This window comes from Meriones unguiculatus, chromosome 7 (genome assembly GCF_030254825.1).
Source record: "Meriones unguiculatus strain TT.TT164.6M chromosome 7, Bangor_MerUng_6.1, whole genome shotgun sequence".
In the NCBI taxonomy this organism is placed as follows: domain Eukaryota; kingdom Metazoa; phylum Chordata; class Mammalia; order Rodentia; family Muridae; genus Meriones; species Meriones unguiculatus.
In genome coordinates, this window is record NC_083355.1 from 37,187,290 (window position 1) to 37,207,556 (window position 20,267).

Sequence of the window (20,267 nt, forward strand, 5' to 3'; positions counted from 1 at the left end):
TCTTCTTTTTAACAGAAAGAGGTTCAACATCAGTTCCATCAGGCTGACGTCAAAGGAGAAACCATGCCTGGTACTAGAAACCTAGTCAGCTACATGGGGCAAGTGAATTCATTGATCTTGGCGGAGAATCTACAACTGCTGCTTTACTGAACCAGCATAATCCCCAACTACATTCTAAATATCTATCCTTATACCCACAAATAAGTATAGGTCTCACTTACCAAAGAAATGTCTCCTTGCAACACCTGGAGAAATCATCACGGAAAACCATAATCAATCAAACTGAAGAGAACAAGTGACCATGTGGTGCTAGCTGCAGCTGCTGCACCTATAATGCAACTCTTGCATCTAAGGCTTGGGGTCTTAGCCAAAGAAAGGGGCCAGAAAGACTGCAAGAATCCGCGAACAGGAAGTCGAGTGTGAGATTGCATCTCCCAGTGATGTAAGAGAAGCTTCACCTATGAAGTCTCACCTACAGGCTTACTGAACAAGGACAACATAGAAAGATGTGCTAAGATGGAAGCGGGGAATCTCATGGGCCCTCAAGCACAGACAAGGAACTACAGGCAACCATGAAATACTGAGAGGGGATTAATGGTCTTCCCCAGGGAAGAGCTCACAAATTAGTTATCCAATACCAAGCGGTCAGAGCTGAAATCATATACACATAAGAAACATCATATGGACTGATCAGGTTGTGTATATATTCAGGACTGTGTGTGAGTGTAAAATAACAAATAATGGCCTTGCATTTGAGAACGAGCAAGGGACAGGTAGCATGGAAAATGTTGGAAGGCAAAAAGGGGGGAATGATGTAATTATATTTTAATTTAAAAATTAAAAAGAAAACATAGTGTATAGATACAGTGGAAATATTTTGGCACATAAAGAACAACTATATCACTTTTCAGGAAAACAGATATGATTTTACATTAAGCAAATTAATCCAGGCTCAGACAAATGTTGTATGTTTCCTCTCATTCCTGGTTCCTAGGTTCTATATATATATATGATATATACATATATTATATATTTATATATATAATCAGGTATGTTTAGATGAAATGAAAGCAGAAATAAAATTTTCAAGGACTGGTCAGGAGGGTAGAGGGGCAAGAAAAGGGAGGCTAGGGAGTAGAGAGGGAATATGTCCAACATATATACTTGTATGGAACCTTTAAAAATAAATTTAAAAAAATTTAACAGGAAAAAGGATAAAAGTAAATAAAATACAACAAGAAATTTGGAAGATAATGAAATTAGCTAACATTGCTCACAATGAGTATCACAGAATAGCCTAATTTAAAATGAGTGCAACTGGACATGGTAACACACACCTTTAACTCCAGCACTCAGGAAACAGAGGCAAAGTAATTTCTGTGAGTCTGAGGCCAGCCTGATGTACACAGAGAGTTCTGGGCCATCCAGGGCTGCATAGTGAGACCCCTGTTTCAAAAAATAAAAAAATAAAATGAGCACAGAGTTTTGCAAACAAATTTAGCCAGGAAAGAAGTGCTTGTGTTACATGTGAAAGCGATGCTCATGCCTTTCAGAAAACATAAACTGAACTCTGGCTGCTCGCTTTGAATTCCCCATGTTTCTCCACTCTGAGGACCTGATTCACTCCCCGAGGCAGACCTTAGTTTGCTAATCTGCCATGACATAGGCTGTTCTAGCACCCTTATCGGCCTTCCTCAGTGGCTCACTGTCATGACGGCCTCGGGACTCTGGCAGAGTTCCTGTTCCTCCCAGGCAGATATCACAGGGAAGCAGGGCCCTCAGCAGAAGACAAACATCCCACCCAGAGGCAGATGAGGAACTGGAGCACTGGGAGGAAACAAGAGCACCAGGTAAAGAATTGTTTTTTTCTAATCTCATCATTATTTTGGACACAGTTCAGGCCTGAGAGTATGAAGGGTTGGGTGTATATAATAGTTAGAAGAAATTTGTTAAGAAAGATGAGTGAGACCTTCTCAAACTTGTGGAAAGGATGCTCACTTGGACCTAGAATCTCAGAACACTGTCATCCCATAGTAGTTATAAGCATCCGAGCAACATCATTGAGACTTGGGAGACAGGAGACCATACGCTGTGCTAGCCCACAGACACTTAGATTTGTGTTATAGACCCCACCAATGAAAGTTACCAGGAAGGCAAACTACAAACAGATGAGCTCCAGAAAATGGAATGGAATTGCTTTGGAAGATCACTAGTCACCGGAGGGAGCCAAGCGGTTGGGTGGGAAGCCCTTGGGACGTGAGAATACTGAGAAGAGATTTAAGGGCCAGCAAGACACTTGGATTAAGACAGTCTCTAAAATTCCTTGTAAGACTGAAAGTGGTGGTATACCACCATCACTTGGGAGGCAGAGGTAGGCGGAACACTGTGAGTTCAAATCCAGCCTGGTCTACAGAGCTAGTTCCAGGACAGCCAGGGCTACACAGAGAAACCCTGTCTTGAAAAAAAAAAAAACAAAAAACAAAAAAAAAAACCAAAATTTTTCTAATATTTTTGTGATCCTGTTGGTTAAACAGGACATTAATGGAAAATTTCCCCATGGAGCCATCAAAGAGCACATGTATGTGTATCCATGGAAGAGGCTGCCATGCTAAGAACTAGTCCCCCCCGGGGGATTCTAACATGCACCGGGGAAGGTAACTGAGGAAGCTGGTGACCAGTCAAGATTTGGTCCAGCCGCATGCAGCTTTCTCCTCTGACTGTAAACAACCTGCACAGGACCTCTGTGTGCAGACAGCAGGTGGACAGTCTTTCCCAGAGGAGGACACTTGGCTCCAGTTAATAAGCAAGTGTTCTGTTTTCTTCAGAACTATAATTTCAACATAGATGGCTGCCCTCTAGACTTAAAACAAAAGGTTGTTGGTAACAATTTAGAAACCAGGTCCCAAAGGCTCAAGTGATTTTCCAAGTCTTTTTGTTGTTGTTTTGTTGGTTTTTGTTTCTTGAGATAGAGGTATCTTTGTGTAGCCCTGGCTGCCCTGGAACTTACTCACTCTGTAGACCAGGCTGGCCTTGAACTCACAGAGATCCGCCTGCCTCTGCCTCATGAGTGCTGGGATTACAGGCGTGTGCCACCACAGCCTGGCTCTTTTCCAAGTCTTAGAGGCTCCATAGTACAAGGCAAAACTAGAATGGAAGGCAAATTCCTGCCTCACATCACACCGCCTGTGACAAATTCACACTGTCTTGTGAAGTTAGATGTGTGAATAGCTAAAGCCATTTCTGCATTTGGTATCAACTGGTATTCTTTCAAGAGTGAAATAAGATCTTTCAAACTATATGAAGTAGCATAGGAAATACCACATTTTATGAGCTGTATACTTTTAGTTTCATTTGCTTGTCTGAGTCAGGGTGTCATGTAGGCAAGGCTGGCACCGAACTTCCTGTAGCCAAGGATGGCACGCAGCTGCTGATCCTCTTGCCTCCACCTCCTGAGTGTTGGGGTTATCAGCAGGTACCCACACACCTGGCCTCAAATTCTTCATCCTCCTGCCTCGGCCTCCTCAGTGCTAGGATTATTGACATGTGCTGCCATGCTCAGCTTGATGTTTGTTTTTACAGAAGACCTACTGCACATAACCCCAAATTCCACTTCCTTTGTTTCCCACTGCTTCTTTTCCTCACCCTTTGAATTTTGAATAGGGCCGCTGGCGTCACCTTCTATTTCTGCACATTCTTTATTTTAAAAAAAAAATATTTATTTATTCACTTTACATCCTGATTGCAGCCCCCTCCCCTCATCCCAGTCTCCACCCCAGCACCCCTTCTCCCAGTCTCCCCTTTCCTCTTCAGGGAAGGGACAGATTCCCCCATGAGTACCAACCTGCCCTGGCATATTAAGTCACTGCAGAACTAGGCACATCCTCTCCCACTGAGGCCAGACAGGGCAGCCCAGCTAGGGAAATGGGATCTAAAGGGAGTCATCAGAGTCATAGCCCCCCCGCCTCCAGTTTTTGGGGATCTGCATGAAATGCCTCCCAAATGTGCCACTGTGCCCTGCTTGTCTGCAGGTTTTAACAACTCACTTAGCTCCTGTGCTAAACGCCACCCCCTCACACCTGGACTCAGTGTTGGTGCTTCTCCGCTTTAAGTGGAAGTGGGTTAAAATCTTTAGCAATTTTTTTTTCCGTTGTGGAAAACTATTGTGTTCACTTTTTAAATCTATGGCTATTCTTGTTGAAAAGTGTATTTAGCAAAATTATTTAAAAAACAATGCTATCAAAGATTATTTTCAAAGCTGGGACCATTGGGAAAAGCCTGTAATCACAGTTACTTAGGAGTCTGAGACAGCAGGACCCATCTGAAAACGGTCATTGAAAAGAAGGCTGAGGATGTAATTCAGTGGAAGAGCAGTTGCCTAGCATGGGGAAGGCTGGAGGTTCGATTCCTGGTGCCACTAACTATCTTTTAAAAGATTATGTTTATTTTAAAAATGTATCTCCAATAATGTATAGTCTTAAAATATTGTCATCTCTAAACTTCTCACTAATGCAGAAATATTCCTGTCCTGTTATTTGTAGGAACGCCTTTCTGTTATTGTTGGGAGTACAGAAAATGCCCTATGCTGAGATCACTGTGTATCTGGGCAAAGTGACTTTGGGAGAAGAGAACAGGAAGAAGATGACCAATAGCTGCTTAAAAAGACATGAGAACTCAAGTATCATCCAGGCTGTGTGTGCACTGCTGAATTCTGGAGGAGGTGTGATCAAAGCAGAGATAGATGACGGAAACTATAGTTACCGATGCCACGGGCTGGGGCAGGATTTGGAAACTTCCTTTCAAAAGCTCCTTCCGTCAGGTTCACAGAAGCACCTCGACTATGTACAACAGAACCATGACCTCCTGATTTTTGTAAAGTCGTGGAGCCCAGATGCCTCCAGCATTCCACTGAAGATTTGCAGTTTACGCTCCAACTTATACCAGAGGGATGTGACCTCTGCCATCAACTTGACTGCCAGCAGTGCCCTGGGGCTTCTCAGAGAGAAACAGTCTAAAGCCCAAAGAGGTCCCCCCAGGTTACATTCTCAGGAATGCACCCTCAACCGATCCATTCAGGAAGAGGAAGATATTAAGATGTGCGCCTCTGAATTTTTTAAAAAAGATAGACTCAACTACAAGGAGAAGCTTAACTTCACAGAGTCAACGCATGTTGAGTTTAAAAGGTTTACCACCAAAAAGATTGTTCCTCGGATTAAAGAGACTCTAGCTCATTATGTTTCTGCATTTGCCAACACTCAGGGGGGATACATAATTATTGGGGTTGATGATAAGAGCAAAGAAGTGTTTGGATGTAAGAAAGAAAAAGTGAACCCCGACTCACTAAAAACAGAAATTAAAAACTGCATAGAAAAGTTGCCCACATACCACTTCTGTCGTGAAAAACCCAAGGTGAATTTCACAACCAAAATTTTGAAAGTTTACCAAAGAGAGGCCCTGTATGGTTATGTCTGTGTGGTTCAAGTACAGCCGTTCTGTTGTGTCGTGTTTGCAGAGGACCCAGATTCCTGGATCATAAAGAACAATACTGTCACAAGGCTGGTGGCTCAGCAATGGGTGGACATGATGCTGGACCTTCAGCCAGGTAAAAAGAGAGGGAAAGCATTGCTGAGTTTTGGGGCAAGAACCATCTTCTTTTCTTTAGAGGCTATTCTGTCATATGGGTTAGTTTAAAAAAACAAAAACAGAAATGTGCTATTGTTTGCAAAAGCTCTCCCACAACAATGTTCTTTTTCTAATAGGCTTAGTTCCAAAGACACAGAATCTAATCTTTTTGAAATTAAAAAAAAAAAATGGATTTCAGTCTTTTGGGAGCAAGTTATCATATATCATCAGAAATGAATTAATGAGTTCCTTTTCTGCACTGTATGTAAGGGTCCAAGAATCACTGAAGGAAGACCCTAGACTCAAATAGTATGTGAAAGCAAAGAGCTTTTATTCTGCAGAGACAACCACCATTCATACAAAATGGTGACCTCAAGAGGAGTCAGAAGGGCTCCTTTTAAAGCCAGCTAAGGGATTTCCAGTCAAGGTTAGGTAATCCTTGCCAGGATTGGTTGGGTTCATGGTAAGATCTGACTTTAGGAACAGTCACCTCACATAGCCCCAGGCTAGATGTCAGGGCAGTTGATTGGCTGCCTATCTCCTGTTTTTTTTTTTTTTTTTCCAGAAACTTATCAAGCAGGAAAGGGGGAAGGGTGGCAAGAACTTTGATCTGGCTTTGGGCCCAGTCTCAAAATGGAATGAGTCAGGTCCTCTCTTATAAAACCCTATTGACAAAAATTGGTTGACTTTTTTTTCATTTCTACGTAGAATAGTTTCACCGGGAAAACAATCTTTAGAGAACACTATTTAAGTATGACTGCACCAAGTGTTTCCAGGGAAACTCTGCATGTGTATGTGTGTGTGTGTGTGTGTGTGTGTGTGTGTGTGTGTGTGTCTGTCCAATTTGAACCATTTCAGTAAATCTAGAAGCAAATATCTTAAACTATTGGGCCTGAAGCACCACAACATGGGGGAATGAGGCAAAAACAGATGCTCTGGGACAGGGGATCACCCTACAGGAGGAGGACTGATGGTGATTTTTCCTTAAATATTGTTTGGAGTCAGCCTTGCTGATATCCATTCAGCCCATAAAAGACTCACAATAAGCTCACCAACTTGCTTGCAAAATCAGAAGCTCCCAGTTTGATTAGATCTCTGACAGCAGAACAGATGAAGCCAGTCATTACAGACTTCATGCCACCAACCTTTCTCTTTTTCCAAGTTTGTTTCATCTATTTCCTCCTTTCCCCAGTGAGAGCCTTCGCCTTTCATTTCGGTCCTACCTTGGAATTGAGATTTAAAGCAACTGTAGCCTGTGCTGCCCCCTTTGGCCACGTGGCTGCTAACAGCCAACAAGGCTTTCACCTCTTCTCCATCCTTCCATAGGTGTCAGCCATGGTTTACAGTTTGCCTGCATTGTTGTGCTTTTTCTCACTGTCCTAGAGCTTAAAATAACTGTGCTGCACATGACGTTTGCAGAAAGCATGGGTCTAGTAGCTTCCTCCTCCTCCCCTACGCCTCCTTCTCCTCCTTCTTTTTCAGTTTTCTGAGACAGGGTTTCTCTGTGTAGTCTTAGGAGGAACCCACTCTATAAACTAGGCTGACTTGGAACTCAGAGAGATCCTCCTGTCTCTGTATCCCAGATGCTTGGATTAAAGGTGTGCACTGCCACTGCCTTGCCCTTCTCTTTCTTCTTACGGGGCACCTCACATCAGCTTTTAGAGCTGGAAGGAAACTTAGGGATCATCACCTCTTGAGAGATAGGAGACATGACAGTTGTTTGAAATGAATTATACCCTGGGAGGTGAAATACTTGAGACCCCCTGAGCATTTCTCAAGCACAGCTGTGGGAGGCAGCGCTGGGCCATGCACCTATTTATTATAGGAAGAACAGTGGCAGAGTTCTTCCACTTGCGATTTTTCATTGTATCTGAACCACTTTCTGTATACTTATTTAGCTCCTTCCAACTCGCCAGCCACAGACTACAGTGCTCGCCCGATGTCAGCAGCTTTGTCTGCACCGAGAAGGCCAGCATACCTCACAAAAGTCCTGGAACATAAGGAGGCTCTGCAGCGTCATTTGCTTCCAGGTATACCCATCTCTGTTCGTTTTTGTTTGGTTTTTCAAGACGGGGTCTCACTCTGCCGCTCATTCCAGTGCATGTATTATCTCTTCATTTCAGCTGACGAGGTCACTTTATTTATTTTGGTTTGTTTTTCGAGGCAGGGTTTCTCTGTGTAGCCTTGGCTGCCCTGGACTTTGTAGACCAGGCTGGCCTCGAACACACAGAGATCAGCCTGCCTCTACCTTCCTGAGTGCTGAGATTACAGGCATGTGCCATCACGCCCGGCTGAGATTGTTTTATGAAATAAAGCATAGCTCTGTGATAGTGTTGGCCTAGCACGGGCAAGGTCCTGAGTACAATACCCAGCAATGAATTAAGCTGGGAGGAGTTGATAGCAAGTAATCCAAACATTTTTTCTTTGAGAGTGTCATGTTATAAGACTCAGCAGATGATGGTCCTACAATTACACGCGTGCCTGCACACACACACACACACAGAAGAAAGAGTGAGTGAGAGATCTTAAATCCTAGTCCTTAATCTCCATTACACTTCCAAATGCATTGAATTCTAACCACCGATGTTTTTTATCCTTCAAAATGGAAAGCCCTGGAGATTCTTGGGTCTCTATCATAAGAGAACGGTGCCATGGCTCTTTAATAGAGAGGTGGTCAGAGGGTTGCACAAACGCTTTCTAAAGCAAACTTCTTTCAGCCTCCGCACTACTGACATCTGAATCACATCCCAGAGGGGGAGTTCTGTCAATTACACAATGTTTAGCTGTATCCCTTGCCTCTATTCATTAGATGCCAGGAGCCTCCCTGTAGTTGTAACATCAAAAAGTCTCCAGACACCATACTGGCTGGTGAGATGGCTTGGTGGGCAAAGGAACCTGCCACCAGGTTTCATTAGTCTGAGTTTAATCTCTGGACCCCACAGAGTCAAAGGAGAGAACCTACTTTTGGAAGTTGTCTCTGGCCTCAGTCTATGCTGAATACACACACACACACACACACACACACACACGCACACACCCAGGCATGCACACATGTGTAATAATAGCATAAAATGTCTTCAGACTTGTGGTTAAGAATTAGTATTCTAGGGGCTGGAGAGATCGCTTAGAGGTTAAGAGCACTGGCTGTTCTTCCAAAGGTCCTAGGTTCAATTCTCAGCAACCACTTGGTGGCTCACAAGCACCTATAATGAGATCTGGTGCCCTCTTCTGGCGGGTAGGTGTACATGCAGACAGAATACTGTAAAAATAATAAATCAATCGATCTTAAAAAAAAAAAAGAATTACTATTCTAAAAGAAGATTTTTACTTCCCCTAAAGCATCAATTTTCCAGAAAACCCTTAGCAAAAAGGAGTCCCTTCACACCAGCTGTGGACATCCGGGACCAGGAAAGAGCTCCAAGGAGCCTGTTCTCTGTAGCACTTTCACTGACAGCTTCCCTCCGGGCTAGAGTTGTCCTTTTCTACCAGGGGGCAAGAGCAGCCCTGCGCTTTTTAAAGTTTTGGTAACTTCCATTCCTTCGATTTTTCAGAGACACAGGAAGACCTACAATTTCAGCCAGAGTCCCTGCGTGAGAAGCTGTTCTCAGATCATGATGGCCTGGAGGACTTGCTGAAGGCACAGACACGTTCCTGCTCTCACGGGGTTGTGATACTTTCTAGAAGCTGGGCTGGTGATATTGGTTTAACGAAAGAGCAGAACGTCCTGTGTGATGCTCTCTTGGTGGCAGTCAACAGCCCCCTGGTGCTCTACACCATCTTACCAGACCCCAGTTGGAATGGAAGATCTGACTATACTCAGAATACCTCCCTTCAGTTAAAGCAGCAGCTACAATCTATTGGAGGCTACACGGGGAAAGTATGTGTCATTCCAAGGCAGATATACCTGACCGGCGGCGGAGGGTCCAGCCCTGATGAGTCCCCCGTGTACTACCCCTGCTCCTACGCGCTCTCCAGCAGAGCTGAAGTGGAGGCTTTGCTGCAGGCCCTTGTGCTGGTCTCACTGTGCTCCAGGTCGGTGCTGAGTGACCAGCTGGGCTGCGAGTTTTTCAAGCAGTGTGCGGAAGAACAAGGCAACTCTCTCTCCAGGAAGCTCCAGGAAACCCGAGAACTGTTCATCCACTGCTTTCCAGGAACCAGGAAGACAGCTCTAGCCATAAAGATCGTGGAGAAAATTAAGGATGTGTTCCACTGCAAACCAAAAGAGATCCTCTATGTTTGTGAAAATGACTCCCTAAAGGGTTTTGTGATGTGAGAATTTTACCATCTAAACTTAAAAAAAAAAAAAGCCTTTCAACAGAGTCACAAAAGTAATTTGTGCTTTTTTGAGTTTAAGGTTCCATGATGCTTTTTCACTGTGGAAGTTAGCACAGACTTCAGTTAACCACAGATGAGGTTGAGCTCCAGAATGGAGAATTTATCACGTTCAACCCCAAACAAGCTAAGGGTGCTTGACATCTGTTTGTTTTCTGAGACAGTCTTCCTCCTCAGCTCAGGATGGCCTTAAACTCAATCCCCCTGCTCCAGCTTCCTGAGTATTGAGGTTATAGAAATATACTACCCTGCCAACCTTGACTCTCTACAAAAGTAGAGATATTTCCCCATTATCTGTGGCCTTAGGTCTAAGGAAAGTAGAAATGAACCTGCTCGCTTTAAGTAACTGTTTGCTGGATAATTAGTGGTTTGGTTGTAAAGCTAGTCACTGTATATAGCAGGAATTAAACTTAAATACAATTTGTGCCCTCTTAGTTGGATATAACCTAGAGAGGATAAGAAGCAACCAAATTTGGTATGCATATTTGTGTAGCATATATGCATACTACAATGTGCCATGAAAGGAAAATGAACCCAAGAGAGGAAGACCCCTGTGATTTTTTTTTAGAAGGGACTCAGCAATTGGTGTTTTTATTACCAAAACCAAAAGGATTTTCTGATTTTGTACAAGTAAAGAAACAAAGCTTGCTTTAGACAAAATTTGAATTAGCACAAAACTCTTCTGCATGTGTAGATTATGACATGCCTGTAGGAGGCTGTTCCCTAAGTCTAAAAGGACACATTAAAGAAGTAGGAACAGGCATGAGTTACTTCTGAGATTTCATTTAACTGTAGTGGTCTTGCCTTCCCCTGCCAACCATCGCAACTGGACCAGTAGAAATAACAAGATCTCTCAACTTTTTTTTTTTTTTTTTGAGATCAAGCATTGCTTTGTAGGCCAGATTGACCGATAGTCATTATGTAGCCCAGGTGGCCTTGGACTCAGGATCCCCAGCCTCCTGAGTGATGGGATTATAGGTGCAAACCACTGCACTGCCTAACTACTTCGTAGTAAAATTCCATGTGAAGATTTAACTAAACAATCCCCACGTTCTGCGTGTGCTCTATCTGTAGGTTATCCTAGAAGCAGAGCGGTTTTATTGCACTGCCTCTGCTAGTGAATCAGTCTGCAAAGGAGAATTAGCCTCTACTTCCAATCCAGAGAGTAAGAAAAGCTCCCATTATCTTTGTTTCTATGCCTGACACCCCGTTTTCTTCTTCATGGTAACAGGCAACAGGTCACCTGCCAAGCTGTGACCCGGAAGACCTTCATGAGAGACAAGTTCCCAAAGATTAAACATATAGTGATGGACGAGACTGAGTATTTCTGCAGTCATCATGGTGACTGGTATGTGAAGGCTAAGAGCATCACCCAGCCAAAAGTGAAGGGGGCTGCAAGGGGCAGCCTTCACCGTGGGATCCTCTGGATTTTTCTGGATCCTTTCCAGATCTGTCATGCAGATGACAGTGGCCTTCCTGCTCCTTCTGCTCAGTTTCCTCGAAAAATTATCGCCAACCAGATGCATTGTGCTGTGGAAATCGCAAAGGTTATGAAAGAAGAAATGAAGTGGATCCAAGAAAACCCTCCCTCCGACATATCTCCAGATACCCTGGCAATGTTCCAGGAGGCTCCCTATGAGGAAGCAATGTACGCCCAAGCTCTGCCTGGGGTGTGTGAGATCAAGGCCAACCTGACACCAGAACAAATTGCCAACTATGTGGCAGAAAAATGTCACAGCCTGTTCCACGATGGCTATCTGCCCAAAGACATAGCAATTCTGTACAGGAGAAAGGAAGACAGAGGACAATATAAGGATGCGTTGCTAAGAGCAATGGAGCGTGGGGCAGTGGAGGTTACATTCAGCAGCGCTGCTGATGTTTGTAGCGATGGCATCATTTTAGATAGCGTTCAGCAGTTTTCAGGCATGGTGCGGAATATTGTGTTTGGGCTTAGTCTTGCATCCGTGCAGTCAGAGGGGGTTCATAAACTCTGCTTTGCCTCGAGAGCCATTAAACACCTCTATTTGCTGTATGGAAGGACAGCCTTCTGAAACTATTCTAAATAACACAGGAAGACAAACAAGAGGGCTCTCTCCTCCCAGATGGATGGGCGATCCGTTTTAATACAAGTGAAGAAATGAAGGCACAGTGAAGAAATGAAGGCACATCGTTATGTGCTTGGAGCTGTATTTTCTGGGATGAATCAGTGGGCTGCCCTTTGCTCAGCTCACTTCTCTTTCCTGGATGGTGACAAGAGAAGCACGATTGGTTCTGTGCCTCCAATCTTCCCAACTCAATCCAGCTTTCTTTCTGTCAACCAAAGATCCTAAGCAAATTTTATGAAATTCTCTGCTCCTGAACCTTTTGGACAGAACTCATTTCCAAGGCTATGGTGCCACTTCCACTCCTGATCCCATCCTCGATCACGCCTCCACCTCCTGCTGTTTCTAGTGTGCTCCTGGCTCCGTAGCTGTTTGGGGAGTGATGGTAGAATATCCTTTAGACCAGTTGGGCTGGGTGTCTTTTTTTTTTTTGTAAAAATTTATTTAATTTTTATTTTATGAGCATCAGTGTGAAGGTATCAGATCTCTTGGAGATGGAATTACAGACAGTTGTGAGCTGCCATGTGGATGCTGGGAATTGAACCCAGGTCCTTTGGAAGAGCAGACAGTGTTCTTAACCACTGAGCCATCACTCCATCCCGGGCTGGGTGTCTTGAAGGCAGTACCTAGTATCTCATGCTGGCTGTGGAGCTCAAGCTTTGCAGGTCCAAACTTGCTTTCCTTTTCTCACCAGGTCTAGCTAGTCTTTTGGGGTTGACTTTCTGTTAACCAAGGTCACAGAAGACAACACATGAGTGAAAATGCCATTCCATTACTTTACAGTGTGAACTATATTAGGGGTGTTTCCCTAGTTTGTACATTCATCAGGAACATAGGAAGCCAAATGATGTGAGCAGAGCTTACAGTAAGAGTAGATGGGGGCAGCCTGAACCTATTGGGCAGCTGTCCTAGGCATGGATTGAACAGAAAAATCCCTGACATCCAGTCATGCCAAGAATGCTCTCTCTCTGTCTTATCTCCTTGTATTGCTGCACGGCCTTAATAGTATAGATAATACAATTAGTGTAATAAAATAACCAAGGTAAAGAGTTGCTTGTGGTGTAACACTCTTAAGGCATTTTTAGAGGGCAACAGAATATGATCACATCAGCTTAAGAAATGGAAAAAGGAAAATAAAAAGCTCCTAAGTATCTCATGGCCCAGGTGTATTTTTTTTTTCAGTTTTGTTTACGCCTATTCCTTTTTGATATTTTACACACATTGTGAGATCTACAGTCAGCTTTATGTTCTCTAGGGGCTGCTTCTTCCTCTTAACATTGTCAGTGTTATCGTGCCTGACACTTTGCATCTACCTCATAGTCTACCTTTTGTGTATCCTAGCAGTAGAGCTAGACATTAAAAACTGGTGTATTCACATACAGAGATAGCAGTGCTGGATTAAAGGGGTGAGATGATGAGAAGGGCACAGAATACTCAATCATCATATTTGTTAACTTGTAGCTTTGGGTGGTGGTGGTGCTAGGTTTTCTTTTGGCCCCAGTGCTAAGGGTCAAAGCCAGAGCCTTGTACGTGCTAGACAAGCCTCTAACGCTGAGCCACCTCCCTAGCACTCCATCAAAAAGTATTTATTTTCTTTTTAATTATGTGTATGTGTATACACATGAGTGTAGGTGTCCACGGAGGCTCTGGAGCTGGAGTTACAATTGGTTGTGAGCCACTGCACGTAGGTGCTGGAAGTTAAACTCGGGGCCTCTGGTCTCTCTCTTAGCCACAGAGTGGCTTAATCTCTCCAGTGCCACCTCCCCCCACTCCATTTTAAGACAAGGGCTTGTAACTGCCAGGGGCTGGGATTGCATGCCTGTACCCTCAGCCTGGAAGACATATAAAGGTTTTTTTTTTTGTTCTGTTTTGTTTTAGAAGGGGGAAAGGCTCAGGTCCTATGAGCACCTGATTATAAAATGAGTCCTCATGTCTCAGAAACAGCTGACACTGCAAAGGAGCCTGTTTAGCAGGGCTGTGCCTAATCGTGCTAATCAAGAGCCTCAAAGAAGTTACTCGGAAAACTGTGGAGAGGAGCAGGAATCAGTTAAAGTTTCTTCCTCTTTCTTCTCTCTCTGAGACAGGGTTTCTCTGTGTAGCCTTGGCTGTCCTGGACTTGCCTTGTAGACCAGCCTGGCCTCTGCCTTCCTGAGTGCTGGGATTAAAGGTATGTGCCACCACGCCTGGCTTGAAGCATGAATTATTTAACCTTGACATTATGTAAGTACAGTTTCAGAGAAAAGAAAGGATGATCATGTTCACAAATGGAACTTTAAAAATTAACAATTTTTAGCAAAAAATAAAAAAATAATTTTTAGCCAAGCATGGGGGTGTACACCTTTAATTTCAGCCTCTCATGTATATGCTAAATTGCCCAGGCTGACCTTAGAATTGTGATCCTTTTGCCTCAGCCTGAGAAATAGCTAGAATAACAGGCCTGCAGCACCAGGCCTGGCTTAGTCTAAATTTTGTTCAAATGATTTAGGAAATATGTAAGTAGTACATTTCCTGTAAAAAAAAAATATTTAATAGTATATATATATATATATATATGTGTGTGTGTGTGTGTGTTTAAACCAACTCATCCTTATTTTCACAACACCCCTCCCCCCATTTGTTTTTTGTTTTTGCTCTTTCATTTCTGGTAGATAAGCTTTCGCTGAGTTGTAATTCTAGGCACATTCCACCTCCTGCTTGTGAAATACCCAGATCGGGAGTCCCCAAATGACCGACAGGCTTTGAGTCCGATGTAAAATACACAAGGGTCCTTTATTACAAACTCGAGCTGGGTGGCTCTTTACAAGAACAAAGGTGCAAGCGACCCCCAGCTCTGGGGGAACAGGGCTTTTAAGGGGACAAAACCCAAGCTGGGAAGTGCAGGTCTTGGCGTTACAGGATTGGGTGAGAGGGTCTCTAGGGGAGCTGACCTTTAAAATGATTGCTTTATTTTTAGGCGCCAAAACTGCAAATGTTTAGGTCTGGCTACCTGGGGGACACCTAACCCCCTTCCCCCCCTGCCCCGAACGTGCAGGTTAGGCTGTAGCAAGGGGAAGGGGAGTTAACACATTCCATGGGCTTCCTTAGGGGCTACATGACCCTAGTCACACCCTAAGGTTAATCTGGGTGGGGGACTGCTGCTGGACCTCTGCTCTGAAAAGACTGTGATCTGGTGATTTTGCCCCAGTCACAGGAATTAACTCTAAGTTGTTGAACCTTTCATTTCCCCCTTTTCAAGAGGAAAATTTCTGGAATCTTTGAGATGTGTCCCAGTCATTTAGCTTGGTATTGGCGGGGGGGGGGGCTTTTATATCATTTTCAGCTGCTAAGTGGGATCAGGGGCTGTGGATCTCGTCTTCTATAGCTGCTTCAATGCTGACCATGGGGCTGTTGACAAAGCTGAAGTTTCCTGTATCAGTCTAAGATGAGTCCTATTGAGTCCATCAGCTTATACGGTGTCGCAGGTGCTTCCATGGAGAAAAAACCTGTCAGACTAGACACAGACTAGAAACAGAGTTATTATTTTTGAAGGGAAGGGGAATTTATGAGTTGGTGTTGTTTTCAGTTGTGGCCAGGTGTTGGTACTGTGAGTGGAGCACCATTAGCTGGATAGTCCCCAGTCTCTGCCTGATGTAGGTCATTAACTGGTTCAGCTAACTGTTGACAACTGAGGCCTGCTTTGATATTTAAATCTCGGTGGAGAGGTGGCTTTTAGCAGGCCTTTACTAATGGCAGAAAAGAACTTACAAGTCCATCTCCTTTTGTTTGTGACAGCAGGTGGGATAGCTTGTGAGGGTCACACCTCTTCCTCAGGCATCTTGTGAAAATTAACCCATTTTTCTGAGATGTTTTACTGGCTAAAAGTAACTCCTCACAAATAAAGAGGTCCGAGGGCTGGAGGCAGAGGAGGAGGCAGAGACTTGAGACTTGCTGCTTGTGTTGTTTGCTGCGGCAGCCTGCCTTTTGCTGTGGCTGTCAAGTCTGGACCTTTAAAAAGTTTCTTGTGTGTTGTGTGTTTATTAATATTAATCCTCACTCCCGACTCAAGAACCGTTCGACTCTGCTGGCTGGCTCCGGCAGCAAACATGGCCCAACATTAAGTAGTAATATTATGACTGTGAGAGTGTTATTATTTATTAAAAAAGCAATGAGGCTGGTTTCAACCGATATTCTCTGCAAGAAGTTTATTAGGAGGGTATGGAGGAAGGGGGAAGTAGGACATGAGAGAGAAAAGGGAAGGGGAAAGGGGAGCGTCCCGAGAGAGAGAAAGAGAAAGAGTGTAAGAGAGGGAAAGAAAGAGTGTAAGAGAGAGAGACCACATGTCGGGGTTAGCCCTTTAAGGGGCAAGGTAACCATGCCTTCCAGGTGTGGCCACCTGGCTGGTGACACATGATGACATCATAAGTTGCTGGGTAACCCAGGAGCAGTTTGTGTTCCAAAATACTAACAGAGAGGGCCTAAGAGAGTAGGTAGTAAAGTTGTCCACCATGGAGACGCACTGAACCAAGATTCAAACCACCCTGACTTGGCCTCTTCTTCCTTATGCCTCTGTTCTAAACTTTCCCTGACTTTTGCCAGTGACTCTCTTATCACACCCGACTTATTGACATAGAAGCAACATTCTTCCTTGAACGCTGCACATAGCCCTCCTTGCTGCAGAAACACCAAGTCAAGTCCTCTCCTATTTTGGAGGACAACCTCTGCCAAAGATTCAACACTCTGTTCGAAGTCTGCAATTGAATCCTCCAATCATTGGATATCTAAATCTATAGATTGCCTGAGCTGTCCATAATGCTTATCCTGGAGGACCAAGGAAGTAACACCTGTTCCTGCTCCTGCTGCTCCCAGCAATACTGCTTTTGAGCAGAAATCCCAGGGGGGAGGGATTGATCCCAAATTACCTCATTCTCGGTGGTCACGGCCGCACCTGCATTTTATTTTATATTTACATTTTAAAGCATTTAAAATATAAGAGTAGAGTGTACAGAAATCAGGAAGAAAATATTTTTTTAAAGCTTGGAAGCAGCCTCTTAGTCAGAAAAACACTCAGGGCTAGGGACAAAATGAAAGCACTGTGGTGAGGGAGTAGCAAGCTCATGAAAAGCAACCTGGGCAGGGGCTGGGCAGGGCGCACAGGAGGCGGGGCCCCTTTGCCCAAAATCAAGATGGCGGCGACACCATGTGAAAGTCTGTGGTGAAGCCATGGTTCTGCCCATTTCCTCCCAAAACCAACATGGTGTCAGAACTCTCGCCGGGAAATTTTAAAATCTCCATGTCTGTGTTGGGTTGAATGCTGCTTTAATCACACAGATATCTAAGAATTGCATAGCACATTATACATCTTATGGGGACTACAACCTGGCCACAGGTACAGGGTTGGGTATTTTTTAGGCCCCGGAGCTTCGCAGTCCCAGCTGGACCTCAGATTCGTCTTCTGATGACTGGATAGACCTCAGATGTGAAGGAATCTGCAGTTGCTCAGGAGGAGCTGCCTTCTAGTCTGATAAAGTGGTCCTTTCAGGGCCAGTTTGTTAGGTGGTCTGGGATTTTCAAACAGGTTTATTCCACTTATAATTAGGCCATGTATCCATTTTTATTGGTAAATAATATACTATATCCCAATACTATACCTCTTAAAAATGTTGAATTTAATCCTTTAGGTTTCTGGGCTACCCAGTCTTCTTCATGCCATTCCTTGTATTCTGGGTGTATCATTAATGTGGAGAAAACGAAGGGGAGTCTTGAATGTTGAATAGTAATTCCATTATGTAAATTTACATTAAAAATTTTAAACCACTGTAGTGATTTTCTTAAACCTGTTAAATATTTTGGGTAGGCATGTTCTAACTGAAATGTTATTAAAAAAGTAAGAGTCAACTGATATTCTCTGGGAGAGGTTTATTAGGAGGGAGGGGGAAGGGAGGAGCAGGACATGGGGAGAGAGAGAGAAAAGGGAAGGGGCACCCCAACAGAGAAAGAGAGAGAGAGAGAAAGAGGAGAGTAAGAGTGAGAGAGTAAGAGATAGTGTAAGAGAGAGACCACGTGTTGGGTTAGCCCTTTAAGGAGCAAGGTAACCACGCCTTCCAGGTGTGGCCACCTGGCTGGCGACACATGATGACATCATAAGTTGCTGGGTAACCCAGGAGGAGGTTGTGTTCCAAAATACTAACATTCCTCCCTTTTTCTATAATTAAAAAATGGGGAGCTTGGGCTGCTTTTTATAAGGTAAGTTAAAGTATATAAATTTAGGCTCATTGGAAGCAGCTCTTGGTTGTCATGCAAGGGTTTGAGAGAGAGAAGAATTATAGCAACAAAATGGTCAGGTTCCAGGGTCAAGAGTAAGGGAAGTCTCTGCCCTGGAAAATTTAGGATAGAGGGTTGTCAATAGAGAGAGTTGCCAGCCATGCAAGGCAGCAGGTAGGGGCTGGGGAATGCTGGGAGAACCTGGAGCTGTTTGTCCTGGTCCTGAAGCATACCATTTCAGCCTTTTGTTAACAAGTGAATAACAGGTGTAGATTCTCTTCTGGCTACTTCCTGCTGACACTGGGGGCACTGTAGGGAGGTCAAAAGGCTGAAATGTTGGCCAAGTTCAGGAAGAATAGGTTGTTTTGATGCTTTCCAGGGTCTGCAAGAACAGAGGGAAGGTGCAGGTCCAGCTTGTTGGAAGTCCATGAGGTCAGAGTTGAACACCTGTAGCTGCTTTGGCGCTGTTATGGCTATAGGAAACATCTGTGTCTGGCAGGACACTGAAACACATATATAGGCAAAAGATAACGTTGAATAGGTTATGGAGAAAATCCTGTAGTTATACATTGAAAATTTTTGGGAGAGCAAACAGGAATAGAAGGTTTGGATCGATGAGGCTTGTACATGGGAACCTCTGTCTACCTGGGGGGACCTTTATTTACCCAATCACTGGCAATATTTAAAGAAGGCTTTGTTTTGGATCTGTCATTGAGGTGAGGTTTGGTTACAGAAGTGTGTAAACTTAGAGGCTCTGGTGCCAGCTGGCACTAGGTGTAGAAACTTAAAATTCTCCAGAGGACATCCTATCTGGAGGAACGGGCATCTGGGCATCTCCCATTGGGGGTAGAGAAGTCAGCAACCTTCCAGAGGCGTCCCAATGGCAAGGTGTGACTCTGATCAAGAGGGGTGCTACCTGGTCCAATATCTCATCAGCTTTTGGCCAGGGACCAGGGTGCGGTGCCCAGTGGGCCGGGTTACGACAGTTCACCTAGTGCTAGGTCTTCCCATGAGCGAGCGAGAGAGGGGGAGAAGGAACTGTGTGCAATAGGGGACGTACCGCCCAAGGGAGAGAGAGGCTCTAAAATGGAGGTCAGCATAGAGGGTCAAACCTAGACAGTTAAGGCTACAGCTGGTGGGGGTGGGGTCCCTCTGTCTCTAAAGGTAGTATGAAGTTGCCGGAGCTCTGCGGTCAAGCTTCCTCTACCAAGAGAGGCGTTTATGCTGAGAAAATGGAGTGAACTCACCAATCTAGTGGCTGGTCAATAAGGAGAACTCACCAATCCAGCCAGTGGTTGCATGCAGTAAATAGCAGCCTGATAGCCAGGAAAGGAAGTCCCAAAACCAGGGAAAGGGGAGGAGTCCCACCTTTTGAGATAGGCAATAAGTGCAGTACTTATCTGGGGTCCAATTGACCTGAGAGGTGGATTTAGGTGGACTTTCTGCAGCTTACAAGAATTACTTTTAAGTTTTAAGAAGGAGATAAAACTTTAGACATGTTATTATCACAACTGTACTCTGTATTGAGAAAAAGGCAGTAGACATACAAATTTGTGTTAATAGCATAAGTATTTTTTAAGGTGAGCTCTGAAAAGGCAAAAGCCTTTTATGAAGTAAAAGGGAAACTCACTTGATCTTAACTTTTAGTATAAGCATACACATTATGGAGGCTTGCAATCTTGAGCTTAGAACCATAATAGTACATGGTATAGTGGAATGTTTTTGTATCAGAGTCAGATTAATAAATTCGAGCCCTATTGATAAAGGTTAAAACTCTGGACAGTCAATACAACAGTAGCATAACAACAGGAAGAAATATTAAGCCTTTTTTACCTACTCTGGACTGGACAGTCAATGCAACAGTAGTGTCCGGGACTGGATTATTCGTGGGGGGAATTCGAGGAGGTCTCTACCTGAAAAAAAAAAATGGCAGAGAAAGAGAGATGAGACCAAGCTGACCAAAGTCTTGTTAAG

The 20,267-nt window shown here is 44.1% G+C and overlaps 1 protein-coding gene across 1 annotated transcript; it reads left to right on the forward strand.

The window, feature by feature from the left end:
- Window positions 1-1,771: 1,771 nt before the first annotated feature.
- Window positions 1,772-13,191, forward strand: Slfn14 (schlafen family member 14). The gene is made up of 5 exons (XM_021649029.2): window positions 1,772-1,850; window positions 4,539-5,599; window positions 7,518-7,649; window positions 9,171-9,888; window positions 11,183-13,191. Exons 2-5 carry the CDS (start codon window positions 4,573-4,575, stop codon window positions 12,000-12,002), a joined length of 2,697 nt encoding a protein of 898 aa, XP_021504704.2. The 5' UTR covers window positions 1,772-1,850; window positions 4,539-4,572; the 3' UTR covers window positions 12,003-13,191.
- The last annotated feature ends 7,076 nt before the right edge of the window (window positions 13,192-20,267 follow it).